General features: G+C 43.7%; 1 protein-coding gene across 3 annotated transcripts in view; it reads left to right on the top strand.

Moving 5' to 3' along the window:
• ELF2 (E74 like ETS transcription factor 2) overlaps nt 1-22980 on the top strand; it is a 111149-nt gene that overhangs the window by 15200 nt on the left and 72969 nt on the right. The window contains exons 2-3 of one of the 3 annotated variants that reach the window (XM_044300895.1): nt 2892-2970; nt 20909-21037. In XM_044300895.1, coding sequence (XP_044156830.1) covers nt 20963-21037 — 75 coding nt within the window. In that variant the 5' untranslated portion in view covers nt 2892-2970; nt 20909-20962. Of the gene's footprint in view, nt 1-2891; nt 2971-10832; nt 10976-20908; nt 21038-22980 lie in introns of those variants that run through there. The other 2 variants (XM_044300913.1, XM_044300903.1) reach the window with 2 other exon arrangements.

A 22980-nucleotide genomic window follows, 5' to 3' on the forward strand; every position in this document is an offset into this window, starting at 1 on the left:
GGTTGGGGGGGGGGTGCGCACACTGGCCCCAATGTATTAAAACAATAGAGGGAGGGAGGGGGGGTTGGGTGGGCGCGCGCACACTGGCCCCAATGTATTAAAACAATAGAGGGAGGGAGGGAGGGGGGTGCGCACACTGGCCACCAACGAGTTAACAACAGGGGGGGGGGGGCCGCACAATGATATTCAAACTGGGGAGGGGGGGGGGGTCTGCCCCCTGCTGCCTGGCAGCCCTGATCTCTTACAGGGGGATATGATGGGGTCAATTGTACTATCATATCCCCCTGTAAGAGATCGGGTGCTGCCAGGCAGCAGGGGGCAGTCTTGTACAAAGTTTGCAGTGTATTCTAACTAGAAGCGTCCCCATCACCATGGGAACGCTTCTGTGTTAGAATATACTGTCGGATCTGAGTTTTCACGAAGTGAAAACTTAGATCAGAAAAAGCTTTTATGCAGACGGATCTTCGGATCCGTCTGTATGAAAGCAACCTACGGCCACGGATCACGGACACGGATGCCAATCTTGTGTGCATCCGTGTTCTTTCACGGACCCATTGACTTGAATGGGCCCGTGAACCGTTGGCCGTGAAAAAAATAGGACAGGTCATATTTTTTTCACGGCCAGGAAACACGGCTCACGGATGCGGCTGCCAAACGGTGCATTTTCCGATTTTTCCACGGACCCATTGAAAGTCAATGGGTCCGTGAAAAAAAACGGAAAACGGCACAACGGCCACGGATGCACACAACGGTCGTGTGCATGAGGCCTTTAACTGGTGTTACGCACCTTCTTTTTATTTTATTTTATTTTTAATAAAAACACCAGCTCCAGATGTTTTTTTTTTTTGCTCCTGACATTTTTGTTATTTAGGTGGCGATTTTTGTCTTTCTGACTTCTTTTAAAAAAAATGCAGCAAGCTGGAGCTTTTTGGTGTTTTAATGTCAGCGTCTCTATAGGGGAAAATACGCCATGAATAAAATCCCAATGGTAAGACACACAATCGGAGACATTTATTAAAGCTTTTATGCTACTATTTTGATGTACAAAAGGGCGAAAATTATGGCTCGCACCACATTTTGTAATTTTTTTCAGCTCACCACTTTTCTGAAGTGTTGAGCAGGGGGGCTTGCCGGCTCTCAACTGATTTACTATAACTTGTGCCAGAAACTGGCGTCAGTTATAGCTCTAGTCTACACCGGCTCCTGGCTGGCATAGATTTTAGCTTCAGAGTGCGAGAGATGTGACTAATTTATCAAGACATCTGCATCTTACCCCTGTGCAGGTCGATCAAGACTGGTGTATGGGAACGCCAGTCCTGATAAATGTCCCCTACTATGTGCAAAAAAACGCAGGTGGCCAAACCCCCCCACATGTGGCTTTAGGGTCCATTCACACGTCCGTAGTGTATTGCGGATCCGCAATACACCCGGCCGCCACCCCCATAGAAATGCCTATTCTTGTCCGAAACTGCGGACAAGAATAGGACATGTACTATTTTTTTTTCTGGAGCCGTAGACCGGAAGATGAAGGCCGCGCTCCGGAAATGTGGTTGCGGAGAGCCCATATAGAATGAATGAGTCCGCACCCGTTCTTCAATTTGCGGAACGGATGCGGACCCATTATTACAGATGTGTGAATGGAGCCTTACTGGCATTTTTTACAGCCCAAAAAAAGGCTGGTGCAAATTTCGCAAATAGATGCGGACCCATTCACTTGAATGGGTCCGCAATTCCGGAGATGCGGAACGGAGTCACATAACGGAACGCCAGAAGCACTACGGAGTGCTTCCGTGGTGTTTTTTGCGGTGCGAAACAACTGAAAGAAAAATATGACATGTTGAATAGGTCATATTTGACCGTAATTGCACTCCCTAATGCACGGAACGACCGCACAACGGTCGTGTGCATGCGGCCTAAAAGAAACTTTCTAAAGACGGCCTCCTAGGCTTTCTTTTGAGGCATCCGGACGCCCACGATCCAAACCTTTGATATGTCACTGTAAAGTGCCGTAACTGTACTCATACAAGGGTATGCCTTTTACTTTACTGTATAGGAAAGCAAAGTCTGCTGCAATTTCCCATACAGTGAACGACCACAAAAATTGGATGACAAATACCACTGTATAGCGTATAACGAGATATGTCGGGCCATTACAGTCAGTGTCGATTTAGGAGATGTCATTACCGTATATAAAGGTGAATAGAGCCTTACGTAGTAGCTCTCCATTCTGGCTCTTAGACGAGGTGTAGAGCGGAGGGCTCCTCTCTATGATGTCCATGCGTTCGGCCACTCTATTATTTTCCATAAGAATTCTGGAGATATCGGAGCGCTGTACTCAGCTAACTCCGGCACTCCCAGAGAAATTAATTGAGCCGCCACACGCATGCGCTGTTAATTTCAGAGGGGGTACAGGGCCCCCATTCTTGTGATCTATGGGGGGGGGGGGGGGTCACAGTGGTAGGACCCCCACTGATCAGATAGTTATCTCCTATGCTTTGGATAGAGGATAACTAATCTAACCGGAACACCCCTTTAAGGTTACCTGCACACGGGTGAATTTCCGCATGGAATAAAGAAGCACAGTGTACATAACATTTGTCTTATCTCATACACTTTGCTGGTACCGCATTATGGGGCGGTTTTCCCACATGAGAATCCATGTGTGCAGGTCGCCCTACCGTACCTTGTAAAGTGATGGTATATGGCTAGGATTGTGGGATCGGACCTCGGGGTCACAGTGATGGAAACAGTTCTCCCACATCTACACAGATATATATCTGCAATCATTGCTGCTCGGCCATTCGTCTGAATTCAGTCGCAGTGATGATATACTTTTTTTTTTATTACTTGATAGAAATCTAGAAATGACAGCTTTTCGTCTCTCTCATTAGGTATCCTTTTATGGACTTTTTGGAAGGTATCATTAGTGTCAGCTTGAAGACTTCCCCAGAACACACCGACACAGCCCTGGTAAGCTGAAAAGCACTGGCTTATTATGTCTTTCATCCTGTCTGTAACATCTGTCCACGGGCTGTGTGTTTCGGTGTAGGGATCGAGGACATTGCTGGTGTTGAGACCCTTTGGTTGCAGGAGTGCTTTATTCCTTTATTTGTGTCCTTAGGACAGCGGCGCACAATCTGCCCGCCAGGGGCCACATAGGGCCCATAATGCCATGCAGTGCGGCCCCCAGCCACCTCTGGCACCCCCATATATGAAACTCCTCTCTTTTTAGTATTGCATTTAGTATCGCCATTGTAGTTTATGGGAGATGTGAAACTTTTTAACTCTTGTAAACTACAATGGACCTAGGCTTTAAAGGGGTATTTTCATCTCGGACATTGATGGCATACTGCTAGGATATGCCATCAATGTCAGATAGTTTCTGGGACTGGCTCATACCTGGAGAATGGGACCCCCAAAGTCAAGGCGAGCACACCACAGCATGCTCTACAGTCATTGCTATGGGAGTTCTGAAAATAACCGGCTATTTTTGAGAGTCCCTAAGGCTGCTTTCACACTTGCGGCAGAGGGATCCGGCAAGCAGTTTGGTTGCCGGAAAATGCAAAACGTATGCCAACTGATGGCATTTGTAAGACGGATCAGGATCCTGATCAGTCTGAAAAATACCTGATTAGTCAGAAAAATGCATTGAAATGCCGGATCCGTCTTTACAGTGTCATCCAGAAAAACGGATCCGGCATTTTTCTTCACCTTTTTTTTTGGTCTGCGCATGCGCAGACCGGAAGGACGGATCCAGCATTCCGGTATTTTGAACTAATGGCACTAATACATTCCTATGGCAAGTCTTTTTACTTATCATTCAAAACGACTGAACTGAAGACATCCTGATGCATCCTGAACAGAATACTCTCCATTCAGAATGCATGGGGATATGCCTGATCAGTTCTTTTCCAGTATAGAGCCCCTGTGACGGAACTCTATGCCGGAAAAGAAAAACACAAGTGTGAAAGTACCCATAGTGGTAAATGGAGAGCGCACTGTGCGAGCACCGCCACCACTCCATTCACTTCTATGAGACTTTCGTAGCTGTGAACAGAGGATGCCCATACATGTGCTGCTTCTTTCTGTTCACTTTGGGGTCCCGTTCTGGAGATAGGTACAGGTCCCACGTCTAGAACCCTCTCCTATCGGAAACTAGGGGCAGTAGAGGACCCCCATTCTCAGTATAAGTGAACGGTCTGGATAGCTAACCCCCTCTGATCATATATTCATGGCATATACTGTACTGTTGATAAGTCTCAGAAGGGAATAGCCCTTTATGTTTTATTGTGCCTGTGGGAATAGTAGTCGTAGGGCTCATGCACACGACCGTATGTATTTTGCGGTCCACAAAAAAAACTGATCCGCAAAAAATACTGATGACGTCCGTTTGCATTCCGTATGGAACGGTATGGAACGGAACAGCTGGCCCCTAATGGAACAGTCCTATCCTTGTCCATAATGCGAACAATAATAGGACATGTTCTATTTTTTTGCGGAACGAAATTCAAACATACGGAAACAGAATGCTCATGGAGTAACTTGCGTTTCTTTTGCGGACCCGTTCAAATGAATGGTTCCACATGCGGTCCGCAAACAAAAAAAAACCTGAATGGGCACGGAAAGAAAATATGTTTGTGTGCATAAGCCCTTAAGGTGCCCACACACAATAGTCTAAAGTTGATCAGAACAAACTCTTTTAACCAAAATGAATGTTCACCAGTTGAAATGTAACAACGAACAGTAGTTTTAGCCGACCGATGACAGACCCGATGGCCTGAAAAGAAGTTGGCCGTGTTTAATATTTTTGTCCGATAGTAGGACGAAAGATCTTTAGTGCAAAGAAATATCATGAGGGGAATATTTGAAGTCAGTTTTCCTTGAGTCTGCATTGGCGTACTTTGCGCCCAAGTTATCAAACAGCATGTTATTTGTTACGTTTGGTTCATCTTTAAACATGACAGTTTTGTCTAGAAATGCTACTCCAGTTTTCCGCACCCCACCCCCCCCAGCTGGAGTGACTTAAAAAAAAAAAAAAAATTTAAATCTGGAGTGAAACTCTTTAACACGGCTAACCACACCCAATTTTCCAGCTACTTTTCAAAACTGTAGTGAGTAGTGTAAAAATGCAAAAAAAAAAATGCAAAAAAAAAAAAAAAAAGTAAGATTGCCAAACAGGCCCTGTTCTGTGACTTATTCAAGAAGGAATTCTGGAGCGCGGGACTTGAGGAATTCCCCCGAATGAGTTTCTTCCTTGAGACTTCCCTGCCAAAAAACCAAATTTGAAAGAACTGAGCAATTACTTTCACACGTAGGTGTGCGCCAAAACCAGGAGTGGCTCAGAAACACGGAACAGGAGCAAATCTTTCCATTATACCTTATCTCTATGTAAGCTCCACTTCTGGTTTTGGCTCATAATAATTGATGGAATTCACTGATCAAACACTGACTGTGTGAAAGTGGCCCTAAAGGAATATCCCCATCTCAACCCTAATTTTCCCTATGTGAAGGTGTTAGAGAACCTGTCACCGTGAAATGCAGTGCAGTCAGCGGGCAGCATGTTATAGAGCAGGAGGAGCTGAGCAGACTGATGTATAGTTTATGGGAAAAGATTCAGTAAAACTTGTAATTTATACATTTAAATTCCGCTCATTCTGAGTTTGGTTGTACACAGGGCCCCTCTTATCAGTGTTTGATAGCTTTCTGTGGAAGGGGCCCACTAGATGCAGCGATTATTTCTTGAATTCTCTTATAATCGTTTATTTCAGATATTATCATTGCATGATCAATCGATCATTTTCCATGGATCAGACAAATCTGCCTTAGGCCTCATGCACATGGCCGTTGTTTGGGTCCGCATCCGAGCCACCGTTTTGACGGCTCGGATGCAGACCTATTCACTTCAATGGGGCCACAAAAGATGCGGATAGCACTCCGTGTGCTGTCCGCATCCGTGGCTCCGTACCGCGGCCCCGCTAAAAATATATAACATGTCCTATTCTTGGCCGTGCTTTGCGGACCAGAATAGGCATTTATATTGCCGGCGCTTGTTCCGTTCCACAAATTGCGGAAGGCAACACGGGCGGCTTCCGTTTTTTGCGGATCTGCAGTTTGCGGACAGCAAAAAATGTCACAGTCGTGTGCATGAGTCCTTATTGAAAGATTATCATTAGTCGCTGCCACGTGCCCTCATGTAGTCAGAAATCTACCATTTCGTAGCAATGTGAATGCTGCATGGGCGACCGAACAACGAGCGACATAACGAGCAAACAAAGAAAAATACGTAGCAATTATTGTTTCATGTAACTGAATGTGTTCTAAATGTAAGCCTTAGTGAAAACCTGTCTATGACCCTATAGATCATATAGGCTTACCCTGTGTACAGCCGAGCTCAGAGCAGAGATTTAGGGCTCATGCACACAAACGTATTTTATTTCCGTGTCCGTTCCGTTTTTGCTTTTTTGCGGACCGTATAATGGGTCCGCAAAAAAAAAAAGGAAGTTATTCCATTTCCGTATGTCCGTTCCGCAAAAAAATAGAATATGTGCTATTATTGTCCGCATTACGGACAAGGATAGTACTGTTCTATTAGGGGCCAGCTGTTCCGTTCCGGATTTGCACACTGACGTCATCCGTATTTTTTGCCGATCCGTTTTTTTGCGGACCGCAAAATACAATGAGGCCTTAGGGTTCGTTCACACAAACGTGTGCTGCCCGTTTCCGTATTGTGGACCGCATTTGTGGATCTGCAATACACGGGCACCATTCCGTGTGCATTCCACATCACGGATGCGGACCCATTCACTTCAATGGATCTGTAAATCCGGAGATGCGGAACGGAACACTACGGAAGCACTACGGAGTGCTTCCTGAGGTTCCGTTCCATGCCTCCGCACCGCAAAAAGATAGAACATGCTCTATCTTTTTGCGGAATGGAGGGATCGCGGACTCAAGTGTATGGGTCCACGATCCCCATGCTACTCAGGATGATTACAGTCTCCAGTGTATGGGGGGCCTTTGCTCTGAAAATGATAGGATGCAGGGGTGTCACACGATGTGACTGCCTGCAGACAGTGTCTACCAAATGCTGTCATTTATTACCAGATCTGTAGCTGTTTCCTATCATACTTGTCAGGTGGAAATGAAAACCATATGGGTCTCTGGAAAGCTAGTTATAAGGGGTAAGTGATGTCTGGATAAGGGAAAAGAATCCGTTCCGAATCCATCTTCTGAGCTACTGATGATCTGAGCCAGACCAGGCTCCGGTGTCATTTATACAGGTTTGCTGTGATCTGTGAATGGCGCTTTGTGCTTTCTGTTTGCATTGTGTTTTAATGTGTTTCGTGCTTATGTAATGTGTTTAGCGGGGAGAGCCATTGCTTGGTAACTTTCTCAGATTAACAGGGATTAGAATACAATGAGCTGTAACATATAGGCTGATGTCCGCGGATATTTGAGTCATTATGTGAGCCGCCGAACTGTCGCCTATGGCAGCTGTACTTCCGGGGGCAGCGTAGGAGAGCTCTGGCTTTCCTGTTGGCGTTGTGCCATGAGCTGCCCTTCCAGACCTGGGTATACTTTCCAGATCCACAATCTGACATTTGGCAGGACACTGGATATACAAGAGCTTCATGAGTAGACTGTCTATCTGGCGGCTCTGGCACTTGTCACAGGGGTCGGTCGGTTTCTGAGTAATTGTTAGGAGGTGGTAGCGCTCATGTATTTTAGAGCACAAGTAATTCTCAGAGGAGCAATGGTAAGAGTTGTCATCACAGTCACAGCCCTGGTAGCAATTCATAGAACTGTAAGACAGAGAGGAGAATGTTATTGCAGCACCTGAGGGGTTAATTGCTGCGGATCGGCGGATTGCTGTGCCCTGTCATAGAGGCCGGGTGCTGGGTATGTGATACGGCCGGCACCCACAGCCTACATTTGTATTTAGGGATGAATTACATTCATTGGTGGCTCAGTGGCCACAGCCCCTCCCCTACTCCGCACTGCTCTTTTCATTGGTGGCAGTGGTGGCGGGTCATAGTGGGGGGGGGGACTCTCTCCTTTTCCACTGTGAGTAGATCATGAGCGGCACTTGCCATGTTCTCTAACTGATACCAGGCTGTGCAGTAGTGCAGCCTAATATTGGGAAATAGCAAATTGATCCGGGTCTAAAAGTATCGATAGTTCGATACCCAGTGCAACCCTAATCCCATGTTCATATGTGCCCGTATTGCTGAAAAAAAAATGATGTTTAAATATATGCAAATTAGCCTCTAGGAGCAAAGGGGGCGTTGCCGTTTCACCTAAAGGCTCTGTTCTCTGCAATTGCCACGCCCTCTCCACCTTTACAGGGTCAGACAGTGAAAACCTCACCATGAGTAGCCTGTCGATCAAAGTGCAGAGGGTGCGGCAGTTGCAGAAAGAGCAGAGCCTCTAGGAGTAATGGCAACACCCCCGTTGCTTCTAGAGGCTCATATGCATACAGTAAAACATCATGTTTTTCAGCAATGCGGGCACATATAAACATGGGACCAACACAGATGCTTCAGCTGCCAAGCGCACATGTAACGGGTCATCCAGTATCATAGGTACAAATCTGCTGACAGATGCCCATTAACTTATGGCCTGGTCTTGCAAGACAACAAACTTCACACACCAACTGTGACCACGAACCTGTTCAGAAAATGCCTAATGTATGGCCAGTGTAATGCATATACTGTATTCTCTCCTAGAAGTAGTGCAGCACGTGATGCTACATGTTGTAATGTTTTCCCAAGTTTAAAACATCACAAGTTTAAGGCCTCTTTCACACGGACGTCATGGATTTGGGCCGGATAAGATGCGGGTGCGTCGCAGCAAAATGCCTGATTTTTCAGCGTGAGTCCAAAACATTTTAATGCGTTTTGCACGCGCGTGAGAAAAGTCGACATGTTTGGTACCCAAACCTGTACTTCTTCACAGAAGTTCGGGTTTGGGCTAGGTGTTGTGTAGATTTGATTATTTTCCCTTATAAAATGGTTATAAGGAAAAATAATAGCATTCTTAATACAGAATGCTTACTAAAATAAAATAAACAATAATTTAACTCATCTCATCCCCTTTGTTCAAGCAGCCCGCCTTCTCTTCTGTCTTCTTCTTTGCTGTGCAGGAAGCAAAGGACCTGTGGTGATGTCACTGCGCTCATCACATGGTCCGTCACATGATCTATCACCATGGTGATGGATCTTGTGATGGACCATGTGATGAACACAGTGACGTCACCACAGGTCCTTTTCCCCTCCAGCGCTATTTTACTAAGCATTCTGTATTAAGAATGCTATTATTTTCCCTTATAGCCATGTTATAAGGGAAAATAATAATAATCGGGTCCCCATCCTTTGCGTGAAAAACGCACAAAATAGAGCATGCTGCGATTTTCACGCAACGCACAAGTAATGCGTGAAAATCACTGCTTATGTGCACAGCCCCATAGAAATGAATGGGTCCGGATTCAGTGCGGGTGCAATGCGTTCACCTCGTGCATTGCGCCCGCGCAGAAATCACGCCGGTGTAAAAGAGGCCTAAGGGTCCATTCACACATCCGTAGTGCATTGCGGATTCTCAAATTACGGATCCACAATACACCCGGCCGGCACCCCCATAGAAATGCCCATTCTTGTTCGCAATTGCTCTATTTTTTATCCGGAGCCGCAGACGGGAAGATCGGCGGCGCGCTCTAGAAATGTGGATACAGACAGCACACTGTGTGCTATCCGCATCCATTCTGTCCCCATAGAGAATGAATGGGTCCGCATCGGAAAGGATGCGGACCCGTTATTACGGACGTGTGAATGGAGCCCAGATGAAGAAACCAAAGGAGTCATAGTATTGGGCCTATAGCAGACTGTGGTTGCCAAGTTAAAAGGGGTTTGGGGCATATAACAAATTGGTGAAATCAGGCTGAAGAGTGTGTTTTAAAAAAAAACAATAGGACCAATTTTTGGGAGCTGCCCGCTTTGGTAGTCCCGGTTGTACTACATTTGTATTCGATCTGCAGGCAGCAGCTTTTAGAGCAGGAGGAGCTGAGCAGACTGATGTACAGTTTTGTGGGACAAGATTCAGCAAAACTTAAACTCTCTGCTCTTTCTATGGTTGGGAGTCCAGTGGGCGGTCCTATCAGTGATTGACAGCCTTCCTTGTATAACTGTGCATACAGGGATAGCTGACAATCACTGAGTAGGACAACCCACTGAACTCCTATCCATAGAGGGAGCAGAGAGTTTAAGTTTTGCTGAATCTTGTCCCACAAAACTGTACATCAGTCTGCTCAATCAACTTATTTCAATCAATAAGTTACAGGTTATGCAGAATCTTTTCCCATAAAATTATACATTCATCTTCTCTGCTACTTCTGCTCTGTAACACGCTACCTGCCCATCAGACACCATGTTCTGCATGACTGCCTATAAAGACTAAGTACAGCAGGTCTAATGTTAGAGGCATTTATCATGATTTGTGCGACGCTTTGAATGCTATCTTAGTGCTGGATATTTTAGTAAAAAAAAAGGTCAGATCTTGCGCCTGCGGTGTTGATGATGGATCCGAATTGTGGCACAGGCAGCAGTATGCTTACTTGTGTGTCTGCACTGAAAACCAGTTTATTAGATTATCTTATCCTGTTTATACTTGCTTGTAGTGTAATGTAGGAAGTGGTGAGACAAACAGGAAGATTACAGGTTGCCTGGCAATAGCAGAGGTAGGGCGTGGAGGGATATGTAGAAGATCGGCGCGGCCTGCTCCCTCCATGCAGCCTTTCTATTACTCATCCCTCACTCCCTAGTTAGTACATTCATTCTGCACATCTGTCTGCCCGAGCGCTGGATCTCGGCCAGCCGCTAACAATACCCCGTATTGTAACGACAAAGAATCCAGACAGTGTTTAGGAGGGCAGATGTATTCTTTCTATTAAGCCTACGTTAGAACGGAGTATAATAACTACATGGTAAGACGAACTGCCACTCGTGCTTTATTTATGGCTTTTATGTATGATCGGATGGTAAAAAATTCTCTTTTAAACAAACTAAATGATTAAGTCAAAGCAGAACTCTTATTTGTGTGACTATTGTGAAGCTATGATAATGCTTATTTAAAGAGAAAGTGTTGGTTTATTATTTTCCATTTTATATTTGTAGAATTATTTTGCTTAATTAACCTCATTTTTCTCTTTTTAAACATTGTTAGTCTTGTTAGGAAGCCACCATTTTGCCTTCCAGAGTAGGAACAGTAGTGATCAGTGCGCATGCGCCATTGACATCGCTGATGCCATTGGCCTCATCTACAGTCATCTCCACTTCCGGGTTCAGTAATGTCATCGGCGCGTGCGCACTGATCATCTTCGCTCCGTCTCTGGCCTAATGGTGCTTACCAATAACTCAGGGACCTGAGCACACTAAGGGCTCATTCACATGACGGTAGGCAGTCTGTGCCCGTATTGCACAGCGCAAACGGCAGGTCCGCAACATCTGGGCACCGGCTGCGCGAATCGCGGATGACTTGACTGGTTCCACAATCTGCAAGATATGGCGTGGTGCAGAGCGGAGGCACAGATCGGAAGCCTTACAGAAGCACTATGAATTGCTTCCGTGGGCTTTTGGGTCCATGCCTCTGCACCGCAAACGATAGGCCATGTCCTGTCTTTTGCCGTATAATGCAGATCACAGACCCATTCAAGTCATTGGGTCCATGCCGCAATATAGAATTCACATGGCCAGTGTCCGTGCATTGGGGACTGCAATTTACAATCCGCAGCACGGACAACCTATGGTTGTGTGAATGAGGCCTAAGGCAAAGCTGGGTTTAAACTGCTGCGGGTAATATCTTTTTTATTGTAAATCTTTTGATAGCTATAGGCAACAGAGCAAGAACAGTATGTGCTCTAATGGCTGTCATTTTCACAACCTTGAGTTCTGATGGCAGTGCTTTATTATTCCTGTGCAGGTTCCAGCAATATGCCCTTTGCTTTATCTAGCAGGCAGTAGTTGTGGCTGGCAGCGCGGACTCTCGTTCTTCTTTATCATACTGCTAGGCCTATTTGGCTTATGGTGTGAAATCCAACCTTGTGAAAAGAAAAGAGTCTGGTACCGTGTTAGCCTTTATTGCTGTCATTGAGAGAAACAAAATAAGAGTCTTGTAGATATGATACCGTTTAAAGGAAATGTGTCATCAGAAAATGATTAGAATGACAGATATCGCCTATATATACAGATAACACAGGATCCACCGTTCACAATAGGTGATTGTCAAAGCTTACCTACTCCCCTCTAATGGGGGTAGATCTCATTAGTCTGGTCTTTTCTATATGAATTGTAATTGTTGAAAAACGTGAAGTTATACTTGAGCATTAGAGAATCTCTAGGAATACTGAGGGACGGCAGGACCTACTGGCATTAAATAATGGGCAATTTTTTTTTTTGACCTATCTATAATACTGTGCGGTTTTCTTTCGGGGCTCGGGACTTTGGGGGGAGACGCGCTTCTTCCTGTCAGACACGAGGTTTGACTGCGGGCAGTGATTTGACACATGTGTGGTACGGATGCTAATAGGATGCTTTTTTAATGCCGGTGACTGCCGAGTGATACTCGATCTGAGTCCTTTGGCATATGAGATACCAATGTGAATCCATGTGAGATACGGATAAGCAGGGCATTATACTCAATCTTAATCATCTGGGGATGAGGCAGTAAAATACACGAGCTGTGTTATTTCACCGCTGCAATATCAGACTGCTGTACCCCCTCTTTTGCTTTATGAAATGTCTGTGATCAAAGATCACTGTAAGCCCGCTACGTATGGTCTATGTGACTACTAGGTGAATGTTCACCCTGCCGAATGTGCTCACCCGTGTCTGGGGGAGGGCGCGCGTTCTCTGCCTGGCGGCCGCCTGGGCTGCGGGCCTCTGAACCCTGCCCTCTACAGATGATATTAGGTCACATGTGATGCTTTGTGCATCCGTTTTATTAAGCTCTGGATGCTGGGTGAACCCTGCCCTCTCCCACATTTGTGAGATCTCTATTTGATTTTTAATATCCACATAATTATGGGTATTCGTATGAAATGTTTGTTAATTATGCTTACAAATCAGAATTGACAGACTTAGGGATTTTATAATTCTATAGATGTAACAGTGATATGATTTTTTTGTACTATAACTAATAAAATATTAAAAATAAAAAAAGCTTACCTACTCCCTCCTGAGCACAGGTCACAGAGCATTTCTACAAAACTCTCCCATAGAAGTCAATGAGGTCCCCTCTAGACCATTGTGTCTAGAGATGAGCAAATTTCATGGTATGAAATTCGTTCACGCTTCGTTTAGTGGTAAAAGCAGAATTGCGTTATGGATTCCGTTACCATGGACCATAATGCAGTTCTATGACTGAATGCATAACGGAATGTCTTTAGAGGCATTCCGTTATTTATTCCGTCATAATAGAAGTCTATGGGCTGCATAACGGATCGGTCCCGTTTCTGTTATGCAGGAGAGGACTCCCCTGCATAACGGAAACGGGACAGATTAGTTATGCAGCCCATAGACTTCTATTATGACGGAATGAATAACGGAATGCCTCTAAAGACATTCCGTTATGCATTCAGTCATAGAATTGCGTTGTGGTCTGTGGTAACGGAATCCATAACGCAATTCACATTTTACCACCAAACGAAGTGTGACCAAATTTCATATGCGGAAATTCTCTCATCTCTACTGTCTCCCAGTCCAAAGAAATCCAGCCCATATAAACTTGGCGCTAATGCACACGAACGTATGTATTTTTAGGCCTGCAAAAAATACGCATGACGTCCGCATGCATTCCATACTTTGCAGAACGGAACAGCTGGCCCCTAATAGAACAGTCCTATCCTTGTCTGTAATGCGGACAATAATAGGACATTTCTATTTTTTTGCAGAACCGAAATACGGAAACTGAATAACTTTCATTTTTTTTGAGGACCTATTGAAATGAATGGTTCCGCATACAGTCCGCAAAAAAACCGAACGGACACGGAAAGAAAATATGTTTGTGTGCATGAGCCCTAGAACAAAGCGCTCCAGCAGACTATGCCCTGCTGAAGTAAGAGCATTTTTCTGGAGTTCAGCTAAGGAACCTGGGTGAGATATACACTCCCTCCACTACTTTACCATACACATTACCACAATAAATAGATTACAATCTGCACAACAGGTCAATTGCCGCACCTAAGGAAAAAAGCTAAGTGTACATGAGATTTGTCAAATCTCATTGGGGAAGATTTATCAAAACTGGTCTAAAGGGAAACTGGTTTAGTTGTCCATAGCAACCAATCAAATCCCACTTTTAATTTTCCAAATGAGCTCTGAAAAATGAAAGGTGGAATCTGATTGGTTGCTGTGGGCAACAAGGCCAGTTTTCCTTTATGCTGGGTAATCCACTAACAGGCAGTGCATTACAATACAGATGTATTGTAATGCATTGCAGAGGGGATCAGACCCCCAAAAGTTGAAGTCCCAGAGTGGGACAGAAATAAAGTTTAAAAAAAAAGCAAAAAAAGTGTTTTTAATAAAAAAAACTTTTAATAAAGTTTCAATTAAAAAAAGAAAAAAAGCCCCTTTCCCTTGATTTTTATAATAAAAAATAGAAAAAAGGATAAAACAAACATATTAGGTATCACTGTGTCCGTAACGACCAGCTCTATAAATATATCACATGATCCACCCTGTCCAATAAACACCATAAAAAAATAAAAATAAAGTGTCATCTTACATAAAAAAAGTGCAACACCAAGTGATCAAAAAGGCGTATGTCCCACAAAATGGTACCAATAAAACAGTCACCTCATCCCACAAAAAATGAGCCCCTACATAAGAAAATGGTTCTAAAAATGAAAAAAAAATGGAGACATTAAAACATATTTTTTTTTGTTTCAGAAATGCTATTATTGTGTTAAAGTGAAATAAATAAAAAATAAGTATACATATTAGATATATCACATGACCTAAGTAGGGTTGTTTCGATACCAAAATTTTGATTCGGTTTCGAAACCATAAAAAAGTATTGCGATAGTAGATACCATGCGAAAAAAATAAAACACCAAAAAAAGCCACGTGCATTCTGCATTTTATGGAACATCCGGCCCATAATCGAACAGTCCTATCCTATTTTTTGGGGGTACAAGGTGACAAAAAAAAAAAAAAAAAAGTTGAATCACAGTTTTTTTTTCTTTTTTTTTCTTTTACGGCGTTCACCGCATTTTAATAGTTTGGACTTTTTGGACGTGGCGATATGAAATATTTTTATTTATTTATTGTTTATATATTGTAAAATTGGGAAAGGGGTTTTATTTTGGTGTGTTTACACACGATTACACTGCTGGGGCTCTGATCAGAAGCTGCCACTGCCACCAATGAGAGGAGGTGAGAGGACTCTGTGGCCACTGCCACCAATGATTTTAATACTGGGGAGGGGGTACTGCGGCACCAATGTTGTTAATACATGGGGGGGGGCGCACTGCGCCACCAATGATAATTAACATTTAATATACAAATGCGGGGGGGGGTTAATTGCCGCGGATCGCAGCGCCTTGTCAGAGGCAGGGTGTCGGCAATGTGTTTCTGCCGCCACCTGCATTTGTAATGTTTTAAACGTTAGTTATCATTGGTGGCGTGGCGCAGCCCCTCCCCTCCTCCGCACTCTCATTGGAAGCAGCAGCAGCACAGGGGGGAGGGACTGCTTCCTTCTTCCCTGTGTTGCTGAGGGAACATGGCGCACGCTGAGAGCAGCGCGATCCATGTTCTCTGATACTAGGCTGTGCAGTAGCACAGCCTAGTATTGATAAAAGGCAAATCCCGGTATCGTATCGATACCGGGCTAAAAGTATCGATTGGGTATCGAAATTTCGATACCCGAAACAACTCTAGACCTAAGGCGTATGTCCCCCAAAATAGTACCAATCAAACCTTCACCTCATCCTGCAAAAAATTAGCCCCTACCTAAGAAAATCGGTCAAAAAATAAAAAAAGCTATGGCACTCATGTTTAAAAAATGCTATTATTGTGTAAAACTTAAATAAATAAGAAAAAGTATACATATTAGGTATCGCCGCGTCCGTAACTATTTTCTCTATAAAAATGTCACATGACCTAACCCCTCAGGTGAACCCTGTAAAAATAAATAAACACTGTGCCAAAACAACCATTTTTTTGGTCACCTTGTCCCATAAAGTGTAATAATGAATGATCAAAAAATCATATGTACCCAAAAATGGTACCAATAAAAACGTTGACTCTTCCTGCAAAAAAAGAGCTCCTGCATAAGATGATCAGTGGAAAAATTTCTAAAATATGGCGTTCAGAAAATAGAGACACACAAAAAAAAATTCAAAAATTCTTTATTAAAACTGAAACAAACAAAGAAAGTAGACATATTTGATATCGTTGCTTCTAAAATTCTAAGCCTTCCAACGTCCTAAAAAAATAAAATGACATTTACAAAATGATGCCAACATAAAGTAGACATATGGGGAATGTTAAGTAATAAATATTTTGAGGTATCACTTTCTGTTTTAAAAGCAGAAAAATTTAAATTTTAAAAATTACTGCTGTGAATCTCCTCATCTGTGGCAGAAAAAGCCTGGTTCTCAGATCTGCGGTCCTGGGCACTGAGGACTGGACCATTACTGCAGCTGGAGCACCTGTTCCTGAATCTGTCATTGGATTACACAGCGACTAAAGTCATATTCTAAGCATAGGACAGTTGTGGTTGCAGTGCGACTTCAGTTATGACCTGTGTGAACCCAGCCTTAGGGCTCATCCACACGTAACAGAATTGCTGCAGATTACAGTACTAGCAAAGTGAGTGAGATTATTATAAAAATCTCATCTACACGCTGCATACATTTTTAGTGCTGAAAATGACCTGCAATGCCGATGTTAAAATTGCGGTTTGTGAACTTCTGATGCAGAATTGTCGCAGGTTTATTGCGGATTTTGAGTTTGAGCGTTCAATGGAGAAGTCAAAATCTGCAAAGGGTTTTACAGTGGATTACCAGTGGATCCGCAGGGAAATCTGCAAGTACTAAATAGAAATAACCAAAACTTTTTCCTCAAGGAAATGATATACTCTCCTCTCCTGGCTCTTCTGTAGCTCCCTTGCCTGGTTGTCGTCACGTTACCATGTGCGAGGCGTCTTCACAGGGGGCTAGGTGCACAGAGGAATGCCGGGGATTAGAGATGGGTTGTCATGGGGAGCGCCAGAGGAGTCTGTTTTTTTATTTTTGGTACTAAGCTCTTTTCTGCAGACAGAATCCGTAAGCACCAAAATCTTCAGGATTTGCATTGTACATCTTTCCACAGCAAATTTTCCTTGTGTGAACATTTGCCTATACTAGGGGCTCATGCACACAAACATATTTTTTCCCAGTTTCCGTTACGTCCTCTTTTTTTTTTTGTGCCTGGTATGTGACTGATCTGTTGCAGGATGGAGACAGACGACCCACTCTCTAAGGGCTCATGCACAAAAACGTGTGCCACCTGTGTTGTGCTTTGGGGACCGCCAATTGTGGTCCCATCCGTGCACCAACCATGTGGCCAGGGCTGACAGATGGGTCTGCGATCTGTCCACACTGCAAAAAAAAAAGGCATGTTCTATTTTTTTGCGGTGCGTAGACATGGACCGAAATGCCACAGAAGTACTCCACACAGTATCTCCGGGTTGCAGATCTATTCAAGGGAATGGGTCCGCATCCGTGAATTGGGCCACACTCGGCCTGTGCCAGGATACTGTGGACCCGTTGTTTGCAGGCCGCAATATGGGCACAGTCGGTACACATTCCCGTGCATGAGCCCTTACGTATTTCTGGCAAATATGATTGAATCTGCAGTGCATTCATTAATCTGAGCTGCAACTCGGGCAACACATGACTTCTCCTATAATCATGTACAGAAATATACACTGAGAATAAAAACTGATTAGAAGACAAAATATGTTTCAGTATCTGTTTTTAATTTATACATATATATATATATATATATATATATATATATATATATAAAAAAAATTATTGGACAACTACTATATCTAAGTGGTTGTACCCTATGAGCCCTGGGATCTCATTGAGTTGATGTGGCAGCCCAGGGCTTAAAGGGATCCTGTCACCTGGATTTTGTGTATAGAACTGAGGACATGGGTTGCTAGATCGCCGCTAGCACATCCGCAATATCCAGTCCCCATAGCTCTGTGTGCTTTTATTGTGGAAAAAACACGATTTGATACATATGCAAATTAACCTGAGAGGAGTCCTGTATGTGAGATGTGTCAGGGACAGGACTCCTCTCAGGTTAATTTGCATATGTATAAAAAAATTTTATACAATAAAGGCACATAGAGCTATGGGGACTGGTTATTGCAGATGTGCTAGCGGCCATCTAGCAACCAATGTCCTCAGCTCTATACCCTAAATCCTGGTGACAGGTTCCCTTTAAAGGGGTTATGCCATGACTAATGTAAATCAGAGATCATATGGTACATGACCAGTCTCTTTCTAATTAAGCTAGAACCAGCCCTGTACCTCTCATGGATCCAGAGATCTCCCCATTCATTGCTCTGCTAGATCTATATCAATCTGCCAGCTCAAGGGGAGGGTCTTTTCTGCTACAGCTCAGGGGGCGTGTCTCAGTTCTCCCTATCACAGCTCAGGAGGCAGTTGAAGGATGGAACTGAGCGTGTGCGGCCATGTTAGTGAGCCAAAGAATTAGGAAAAAAAAAGCAGGTGGCGCTATACAGATACATTTTATTGAATCACTCAGTGGCTATACTAAATCTTTAATTACATGCAATTATAAAGGTATTCTGATCCAGGTGCTGGTTTCAAAACTGTGCAGTATTTTCTGTGGGACAACCCCTTTAACAATGACCTCAAGGTCGGCCATGTACAGAACCATATTGCCCCTTGCCAAATAGGTTAGCTGCCTGTTTAGCACTGACAGGCGCAATATAATGAATAAATTATTTATCATGCACAGCGAATGCTGGTAAAAAAATAAAACCGCTGATATTGCTGTGGAAGCTGATCTGCAGTAACCCAGCTCGCCTTATGGAGGATGGAGCTGTCTGTGATATTTCCTGAACCGGTTGACTACAACTGATTGGTGGGGATTCCGGTCTGATGTTGATGACCTATCGTGAGGATAGGTCATCCATATCCATAAACTCAAAACAATGCATTCTAGGTTAATTTGTCCTGCAAAATACAACCCCTTATACGGCTGTGTAGTCGGAAAACAAAAAAGTTATGTCCTTAAAGGGTTAAGTTTGACTTTTGAGCAGCACTGTGTTATTTCTAGTTCAGAACCTGAGGGGACCGTAGATGAAACAGGGATTCAAAAGTCACCAAAGAGAAGAATCCTTGCCTGAATGGTGGACCATGTCCAATGACGAGAATACGAGTGGTGGAAAATACCTACTGGTAAAATCCTCCTCCCCTCCCCAAGGGGGGTATTCACTAGGCCTCAATGAGGTTTTGTCCTTAGTGACATGTTGAGTGGTAGAGCTGGTGAATACATAGGCCAAACTGGGATCAAAGGGACGCTGGAGAAAAATTGTTACATATGACATTTTCTTCCTACTTGCTCCACTTTTTTGGCATTTAGAGGATTTTTTTTAAAGCCCCAGACAAGAGTGGAGTATAAAGAGAGGGCAAGTATAGGTGGCCACAGCAGGGGGGCAGTATTTTGTCCTGCACTGTGGCATTTCTGGCCCCGCCTACTTTTGTGGTCCTTGCCTACTTGCGTTGCCCCGCCTTCTGTTAACTTGGGCCCGCCTACAACAAGGGACCCTTTCTAGCTTTTTCCCCAGGGCCACTTTAAGCTTCCAGACCACGGATTGTCAGTGGTCCTCTACCCTGCATCCCCACTGATCAGCGCTTCAGTGGACGGGGCTGTGTCGTTGCAGCACTGGAGCTACTCCCTAACAGCTGATCGGCGGGGGTGTCGGACAAAAACAATACATACTAGCCTATAGTATATAAGAATTGTACTTAACTTTTACATTGTAAGGTGGGAAAATTTAATTATGGATTCGATCTCTTTCCTGATATTTCTGCTTATCAGGTAAACCGTTTTTTTATTTGTTAATGGTGAACAGAGTTCTGCACTTTGCTCGTATTTACTTAGATGGTTAACAAATAAGCCACATGATCAGAGCTGAAGAGACAAAAATCCTAGATGTTTTTACAATTAAAGGGGTTTTTCAAACCAGCACCTGAATCTGATACTTTCTGTAATTGCATGTAATTAAAAATGTATTATAGCCACTGAGCTATTTAATAAAATGTATCTGTATAGCGCCACCTGCAGTTTTTTCTTTTTCTTATGTCTCCGTCCACCTCACTGAGATGGTCGCACACGCTCAGCTTAAATCTTCAACTGTCATCAGCCATATGTTCGAGAAAGGAAACTCCCACTGAGCTGCCAGCCGGAAATACATCTAGGAGAGCAATTGGAACAATGAATGTGGAGATCTCTGGATCCATGTGATGTACAGGGAAAGAGATTGCCATGTACTATATTTTTTACATCAATCGTGAGATAATAAGACTATTCTTATTATTAGGTGCATGCAGCTGTGTACAGGAGGACTCCTGACTTACCAACATGGCAGGTCATATACACTAGATATAAAGCATTGTCTTATTGCCCTAATACTAGATGCTAGTTGTAGCCTGTACGTAGATTATTTCGTGATGGTACTTCTCTTGTATACGCTTGTAAATTCTTAGAATCCTGCTGCCTAAAGGTAAGTGGTATTGTCAGATTTACATCCGCTGTCGTCCTTTTACTCCCCCTATTTTTTCAGGGAACAACTCGATTGTGGGAAGATTAATAACTGCTTCTCCTTTTGACAGGATTTGAGTGAAGTGGTTCTTGGGGCGACCGGCTAACCAGTCAGGGGATGCAACATGACCTCCGCTGTGGTGGATGGTGGCGGAGCGGTGGAGAGCTATGTCAGCAATGGAGTGGAAAACCCAGAACAGGTGAGAGAGAATAAAATATACAGCAAGGTAAAAATCATGGAAGTGATTATTCAGAGAACAGTTTATGGCAGAGGAGGCCGTGGTCGTGTCCACTACGAAACAAAAAGTGAGAGGAACTGGTGAGTTTGCAAGCTGCTCCTACTAGCGGTATGTCTTCCAATAGTAATGGAGCTATGACCGTTATGATGGATCCATTGTGTAACTGATTCTAGATCCCCTCAACTTAAAATGGGCCCCCCATTATTTCTAATTCCCCTGCCCCCCTGCCATGCCATTGTTCTGGTCGGTCAGTTATCACCCTAGGATCACACTGCCTTTTCAAAAACTGAGAGGTCTGTAATGACCTGGGTCTGCATGAAAATTCTCCAGTTTTCCATCTTTTAACCCTTAGATTAAAAAATTGGGCTTGTTTTGTATTTTTTAGTGGTACCAGTGTGGTGTACATTAGATGAATTGTTTAACTTTAAAAAAAAATCTTATGGAACAAGTGTGGAAAATCAACACAAATTTGCCATTGTTTTAGGGTTTAGTTTTTATGGTGTTCACTGCATTGTAAAAAATAAAACCTCAATGGATCAGTACAACTGTGAAGATACCAAATTTATTTTACTAGTTTGAAAAATGTATTTTTTTTTTTAAGAAAAAGATTGTTTTGTGTCACCACATTCTGACACCCATTAATTTTTTTAGTTTTCAGACGACGGAGCTGTGTGAGGGATCTTTTTTGCAAGGTGACCAAAAACAACAGTTCTTGCATTTTTTTAATTTTTTTTATGGGTTCTCAACCTTTGCTATATTGATGACCTATCCTCAGGATAGGTCATCAACATCAGATTGGCAGGGGTCCGACCGCCAACACCCCCACTGACCAGCTTTTTGAAGAGACCACAGTACTGGTACGAGCGCTGTGTTTTCCTGTTTACCTGTCAACATTGCAGTGGCGAGCAGGTGTAATTACAGCTCTTCTGTCCCATTCACTTCAATGGGGTGGCTCTGTCCTGTCCACAAACAGCTGATGGGTGTGGGTGGCATTAGCCGAGCCCCCACTGATCTGATATTGTTGACCTATCCTGAGGCTAGGTCATCAATATAGCAAAAGCGGACTATCCCTTTAAATAATGGAATGATATAATAAATCGGGTTGTTGCGGATGCAGTGATAACAATTATGTTTACCGTATATATACCGGTGTGTAGATATACTGTATTTTTTGGACTATAAGATGCACTTTTTAGCAAAAGAAAATCTTGCTAAAAAGTGCCTGTGTCTTATAGTCTGCAGTCGGGGTGCTCCAGTAGGGGGAAGACCCCCTGACCCGCTTCCTTAATGATCTTGCAGCGTGCTTATACAGCGCTTCACTGAATCAATGACAGAGCTATGTGCCTGCACACTTCTCTCCATGTCCAACACCAATCTGTGTGAACGGTGCAGGCAGGAGGGGAGGCTCAGCGGAAAAAAAACAATCCTCTGCATCCTGAAGGTCCTCAAGCTGCAGGGAAGATGATGAACACTGTGACTGCAGCTTGAGGACCTTTCAGGTTGTCTGTCTTTTTGCAGAACAGACATGGATGCCAAAAGCGCATGGATGATCATTGTGTTTTTGGCATCCATATGTACTTTCCACAAAAGATAGAACGTGTTCTATTCTTGACAACAAAATGTGGACCATGGATACATTGAAGTCAATAGGTACACAAAAAAAGAAAAAACTAAAACGCATGCTACACGGATGTCATCCGTATTTTGCGGACTGTCATGAGTATGAGGCTTAACTTACTTATATTTTGTTGTCGCGGCTTCACCAGCCCCTTGTGTAGTGTAGGTGGCTCTGGTGTAAGCATAGTGATCCTGTCCCCACACGGCAGCTGACGGGTGACCAGTGCATGCTCAGTGTTACCCATTAAAGGCGGCTGATGGACGCATAGCGATCCTGTCCCAACATG

This window comes from Bufo gargarizans, chromosome 1, assembly GCF_014858855.1.
Source record: "Bufo gargarizans isolate SCDJY-AF-19 chromosome 1, ASM1485885v1, whole genome shotgun sequence".
Classification (NCBI taxonomy): domain Eukaryota; kingdom Metazoa; phylum Chordata; class Amphibia; order Anura; family Bufonidae; genus Bufo; species Bufo gargarizans.